The sequence below is a fragment of the Onychostruthus taczanowskii genome, unplaced genomic scaffold, assembly GCF_017590055.1.
Source record: "Onychostruthus taczanowskii isolate IOZ18803 unplaced genomic scaffold, ASM1759005v1 scaffold906, whole genome shotgun sequence".
NCBI classification, from domain to species: Eukaryota; Metazoa; Chordata; class Aves; order Passeriformes; family Passeridae; genus Onychostruthus; species Onychostruthus taczanowskii.
The window spans coordinates 1-6,356 of record NW_024507061.1 but is presented as its reverse complement, the minus strand read 5'-3'; the positions used below and the strand labels follow the sequence as shown (position 1 = coordinate 6,356).

At 63.9% G+C, this 6,356-nt stretch overlaps 1 protein-coding gene across 1 annotated transcript; it reads left to right on the top strand.

Annotated features, from left to right (window-relative positions):
- Positions 1 to 360: 360 nt before the first annotated feature.
- Positions 361 to 6,275, top strand: LOC121347523 (ryanodine receptor 1-like; the record flags this gene model as incomplete). Its single annotated transcript, XM_041426225.1, has 4 exons — positions 361 to 458; positions 3,254 to 3,413; positions 4,154 to 4,301; positions 6,201 to 6,275. Coding segments are annotated over exons 1-4 (436 nt in total), but the record flags the coding sequence as incomplete, so codon positions are not given.
- Positions 6,276 to 6,356: the final 81 nt, after the last annotated feature.

Sequence of the window (6,356 nt, the reverse complement as noted above, 5' to 3'; positions counted from 1 at the left end):
CCTCACCTCAGATTGGGGGGGACTTGGGGGGTTTTGGGGTCACCCCTCACCTCAGACTGGGGGGACTTGGGGGTTCCCCCACTTTGGGGCGTGTCCCCAAAACAGGCTCGGTTTTGGGCTCCCCCCTCATCCTGAGCCCCCTGGAGTCGGGGGTGCTGGATTTGTGGGGAGGGGGGCGTTGAGGAGGAGTCAAAGATTTGGGGGTGCTGATTTTTTGAGTTGGGGGTGCTGGATTTGTGGGGAGGGGGGCGTTGAGGAGGAGTCAAAGATTTGGGGGTGCTGATTTTTTGAGTTGGGGGTGCTGGATTTGTGGGGAGGGGGGCTTTGAGGAGGGGTCAGAGATTTGGGGGTGCTGATTTTTGGGGTGTCCCCAGGACGCTGCTGGCCCTGGGCTGCCACGTGGGGATGGCGGACGAGAAGGCTGAGGAGAACCTGAAGAAGATCAAACTGCCCAAAACGTGGGTTTGGGGGGGCTGGGGGGGGGTCCCAGTTTGGGGGGGACTCTCTCTAGGGGATCCCAGTTTGAGGTCCCAGTTTGGGGTCCTTCAAAGGAAGTCCCAGTTTGGGGGTGTCCCAGTTTGGGGGTGTCCCAGTTTGGGGTCATCCCAGTTTGGAAAGTCGCAGTTTTGGGGTCCTGGAGGAGCTTCTGGGGGGGGTCCCCATGGGTTGGGGGGGTCACTCAGGTGTGTCCCCCCCCAATTCCCACCATGTCCAACAGGTCAAGGTTGGGTTGGGATCTCCCAGTTGGGTTGGGATGTCCCAGTTTGGAGACCACTGAGGAGCTTTGAGCTCCCCACATTTGGGGGGAGTTCTGGGGGTCCCGGGGTGGTCCCACAGGTGTGTCCCCCTCCCCAGGTACACCATGTCCGACAGGTGAAGGTTGGGTTGGGATGTCCCCGTTGGGTTGGGATCTCCCCGTTGTGTTGGGATGTCCCAGTTTGGAGACCACTGAGGAAGTTGGGTTGGGATCTCCCAGTTGGGTTGGGATCTCCCAGTTGGGTTGGGATCTCCCAGTTGGGTTGGGATCTCCCAGTTGGGTTGGGATCTCCCAGTTCCGTTGGGATCTCCCAGTTGGGTTGGGATCTCCCAGTTGGGTTGGGACATCCCAGTTGGGTTGGGATGTCCCAGTTTGGAGACCACTGAGGAGCTTTGAGCTCCCCACATTTGGGGGTAGTTCTGGGGGTCCTGGGGTGCCCTGTGGGGGTCCCACAGGTGTGTGCCCCTCCCCAGGTACACCATGTCCAACGGGTCATGGTTGAGTTGGGATCTCCCAGTTGTGTTGGGATCTCCCAGTTTGGAGACCACTGAGGAAGTTTGGTGTCCCTATGGGTGGGGGTAGTTCTGGGGGTCCCGGGGTGGTCGCACAGGTGTGTGCCCCCTCCCCAGCTACACCATGTCCAACAGGTCAATGTTGGGTTGGGATGTCCCCGTTGAGTTGGGATCTCCCAGTTGGGTTGGGATCTCCCAGTTGGTTTCGGATGTCCCAGTTTGGAGACCACTAAGGAGGTTTGGGGTCCCCACATTTGGGGGTAGTTCTGGGGGTCCCGGGGTGGTCCCACAGGTGTGTCCCCCCTCCCCATTCCCACCATGTCCAACAGGTCAAGGTTGGGTTGGAATGTCCCCGTTGGGTTGGGATCTCCCAGTTGGGTTGGGATCTCCCAGTTGGTTTGGGATGTCCCAGTTTGGAGACCATTGAGGAGCTTTGAGCTCCCCACATTTGGCAGTAGTTCTGGGGGTCCTGGGGTGCCCCGGGGTGGTCCCACAGGTGTGTGCCCCCCTCCCCAGGTACACCATGTCCAACGGGTCATGGTTGAGTTGGGATGTCCCCATTGAGTTGGGATCTCCCAGTTGCGTTGGGATGTCCCAGTTTGGAGACCACTGAGGAACTTTGAGCTCCCCACATTTGGGGGTGGTTCTGGGGGTCCCGGGGTGGTCCCACAGGTGTGTGCCCCCTCCCCAGGTACACCATGTCCAACAGGTCAAGGTTGGGTTGGGTTGGGATCTCCCAGTTGTGTTGGGATCTCCCAGTTGCGTTGGGATGTCCCAGTTTGGAGACCACTGAGGAAGTTTGGTGTCCCTATGGGTGGGGGTAGTTCTGGGGGTCCCGGGGTGGTCGCACAGGTGTGTGCCCCCTCCCCAGCTACACCATGTCCAACAGGTCAATGTTGGGTTGGGATGTCCCCGTTGAGTTGGGATCTCCCAGTTGGGTTGGGATCTCCCAGTTGGTTTCGGATGTCCCAGTTTGGAGACCACTAAGGAGGTTTGGGGTCCCCACATTTGGGGGTAGTTCTGGGGGTCCCGGGGTGGTCCCACAGGTGTGTCCCCCCTCCCCATTCCCACCATGTCCAACAGGTCAAGGTTGGGTTGGAATGTCCCCGTTGGGTTGGGATCTCCCAGTTGGGTTGGGATCTCCCAGTTGGTTTGGGATGTCCCAGTTTGGAGACCATTGAGGAGCTTTGAGCTCCCCACATTTGGCAGTAGTTCTGGGGGTCCTGGGGTGCCCCGGGGTGGTCCCACAGGTGTGTGCCCCCCTCCCCAGGTACACCATGTCCAACGGGTCATGGTTGAGTTGGGATGTCCCCATTGAGTTGGGATCTCCCAGTTGCGTTGGGATGTCCCAGTTTGGAGACCACTGAGGAGCTTTGAGCTCCCCACATTTGGGGGTAGTTCTGGGGGTCCTGGGGTGCCCTGTGGGGGTCCCACAGGTGTGTGCCCCTCCCCAGGTACACCATGTCCAACGGGTCATGGTTGAGTTGGGATCTCCCAGTTGTGTTGGGATCTCCCAGTTGCGTTGGGATGTCCCAGTTTGGAGACCACTGAGGAAGTTTGGTGTCCCTATGGGTGGGGGTAGTTCTGGGGGTCCCGGGGTGGTCCCACAGGTGTGTGTGCCCCCTCCCCAGGTACACCATGTCCAACAGGTCAAGGTTGGGTTGGGTTGGGATCTCCCAGTTGTGTTGGGATCTCCCAGTTTGGAGACCACTGAGGAAGTTTGGTGTCCCCATGGGTGGGGGTAGTTCTGGGGGTCCCGGGGTGGTCCCACAGGTGTGTGCCCCCTCCCCATTCCCACCATGTCCAACAGGTCAAGGTTGGGTTGGGTTGGGATCTCCCCATTGGGTTGGGATCTCCCAGTTGCGTTGGGATCTCCCAGTTTGGAGACCACTGAGGAAGTTTGGTGTCCCCATGGGTGGGGGTAGTTCAGGGGGTCCCGGGGTGCCCCGTGGGGGTCCCACAGGTGTGTGTGCCCCCCCCCCAGGTACACCATGTCCAACGGGTACAAGCCGGCGCCGCTGGACCTGTCGCACGTGCGGCTGACGCCGGCGCAGCTGACGCTGGTCGATCGCCTGGCCGAGAACGGCCACAACGTCTGGGCCCGGGACAGGGTGCAGCAGGGCTGGACCTACAGCACCACCCAGGTGGGGACCCTGGGGACCCTCTGGGGACCCTCTGGGGACCTCACCGAGGGACCCCCGCCCACCCCTGACACCCCCAAAAACCCCTCTGTGTCCCTGTGGTGTCACGGCCCTGCGTCCCCACGGCCGTGTCCCCGTGTCCCTGAGCCCGGTGTCCCTCTGTCCCTACGCCTGGGGGGCTGTCCCCATGTCCCCATGGCCCCGAGGCAGGTGTCCCCATGTCCCCACACCTCTGGGGGTGTCCCCATGTCCCCATGACCACAAGCCAGGTGTCACCACATCCCCACACCTCTGGGGGTGTCCCCATGTCCCCATGACCACAAGCCAAGTGTCCCCATGTCCCCACGGCCCCGAGGCAGGTGTCCCCATGTCCCCACACCTGTGGGGGTGTCCCCATACCCTGAGCCAGGTGTCCCCATGTCCCCATGACCACAAGCCAGGTGTCCCCATGTCCCCACGGCCCCGAGACAGGCCCATTGCTGTGTCCCCAAGTCCCCCATCCCTAAGCCCGCTGTTCCCATGTCCCCATGGCTGTGTCCCCATGGCTGTGTCCCCTTGTCCCCATGCCTGTGTCCCCGTGTCCCCATGCCTGTGTCCCCGTGTCCCCACGCCCCGAGCCCGCCATCCCCGTGTCCCCACACCCCGAGCCCGCTGTCCCCATGTCCCCACGGCTGTGTCCCCACGTCCCAAGCCCGCTGTCCCCATGTCCCCACGCCCCAAGCCCGCTGTCCCCGTGTCCCCAGGACATCAAGAACAAGCGGAACCCGCGGCTGGTCCCCTACAACCTGCTGGACGAGGGGACAAAGGCCACCAACCGCGAGAGCCTGTGCCAGGCCGTGCGGACCCTGCTGGGCTACGGCTACAACATCGAGCCCCCCGACCAGGAGACGCGTGAGTGGGGGGCTCAGGGCCGCTCTGGGGACAGCTGGGGACATTTGGGAGGCTTCCGAGGGACTTTGGGGACATTTGGGAGGCTTCCAAGGGACTTTGGGGACATTTGGGAGGCTTCCGAGGGACTTTGGGGACATTTGGGAGGTTTTGAAAGGACTTTCAGGACAGCCCAAACCTGTCCCCAAGCAGGACACGTGTGAGTGGGGGGCTAAGGGAGGGGGGCCAGGGGCACTCTGGGGACATTTGGGGACATTTGGGAGCTGGTGGTACCATTTGGGTGCCGTTTTTGGGGTCTCTGTGTCCCGTTTGGGGGTCCTGACCCCTCTGTCTCCCCCAGCCTCACACGGTGTCCCCTTGAGGGGTCCCAGCACCCCCTGGCCGCAGCTGTTGGTGCTGCTTGGGTGTCGGTTTTGGGGTTCCATGTCCCGTTTTTGGGGTGCTGGCCCCCCATTCCCCCCCAGCCTCACAGGGGGTGGTTCCCAGGGGGCCTGGCACCCCCTGGCCACGGCTGTTGGGGCTGCTTGGGTGTCGGTTTTGGGGTTCCATGTCCCGTTTTTGGGGTGCTGGCCCCCCATTCCCCCCCAGCCTCACAGGGGGTGGTTCCCAGGGGGCCTGGCACCCCCTGGCCACGGCTGTTGGGGCTGCTTGGGTGTCGGTTTTGGGGTTCCATGTCCCGTTTTTGGGGTGCTGACCCCCCATTCCCCCCCAGCCTCACAGGGTGTGGTTCCCAGGGGTCCTGGCACCCCCTGGCCACGGCTGTTGGTGCTGCTTGGGCATCGTTTTTGGGGTTCCATGTCCCATTTTTGGGCTCTGTGGGTGCCGTTTCTGGGTTCCGTGGCCCGTTTTTGGGGTTCCATGTCCCATTTTTGGGCTCTGTGGGTGCCGTTTCTGGGTTCCGTGTCCCGTTTTTGGGGTTCCATGTCCCATTTTTGGGGTTCCGTGTCCCATTTTTGGGCTATGTGGGTGCTGTTTTTGGGGTGCTGACCCTCTGTCCCCCCCAGCCTCGCAGGGAGTGCCCCCGGGGGGTCCCCGCGCCCCCCGCCCGCGGCTGTTCCGTGCCGAGCGGGGCTCTCTGGGTGCCGTTTTTGGGGCTCTCTGGGTGCTGTTTTTGGGGTGCTGCCCCCTCTGTCCCCCCCAGCCTCGCAGGGAGTGCCCCCGGGGGGTCCCCGCGCCCCCCGCCCGCGGCTGTTCCGGGTGGAGCGGGGCTCTCTGGGTGCCGTTTTTGGGGTTTCATGTCCCGTTTTTGGGATGTCAGGGTGCCGTTTTTGGGGTGCTGACCCCCCGTTCCCCCCCAGCCTCGCAGGGAGTGCCCCCGGGGGGTCCCCGCGCCCCCCGCCCGCGGCTGTTCCGGGTGGAGCGGGGCTCTCTGGGTGCCGTTTTTGGGGTTTCATGTCCCGTTTTTGGGATGTCAGGGTGCTGTTTTCGGGGTGCTGACCCCCGTTCCCCCCGAGCCTCGCAGGGAGTGCCCCCGGGGGGTCCCCGCGCCCCCCGCCCGCGGCTGTTCCGGGTGGAGCGGGGCTCTCTGGGTGCCGTTTTTGGGGTTTCATGTCCCGTTTTTGGGATGTCAGGGTGCTGTTTTCGGGGTGCTGACCCCCGTTCCCCCCGAGCCTCGCAGGGAGTGCCCCCGGGGGGTCCCCGCGCCCCCCGCCCGCGGCTGTTCCGGGTGGAGCGGGGCTCTCTGGGTGCCGTTTTTGGGATGTCAGGGTGCTGTTTTCGGGGTGCTGACCCCCGTTCCCCCCCAGCCTCGCAGGGAGTGCCCCCGGGGGGTCCCCGCGCCCCCCGCCCGCGGCTGTTCCGTGCCGAGCGGGGCTCTCTGGGTGCCGTTTTTGGGGCTCTCTGGGTGCCGTTTTTGGGGTTCCATGTCCCGTTTTCGGGGTGCTGACCCCTCTGTCCCCCCAGCCTCGCAGGGAGTGCCCCCGGGGGGTCCCCGCGCCCCCCGGCCGCGGCTGTTCCGTGCCGAGCGGGGCTCTCTGGGTGCCGTTTTTGGGGCTCTCTGTGTCCCGTTTTCGGGATTCTGACCCCCCGTTGCCCCCCAGCCTCGCAGGGAGTGCCCCC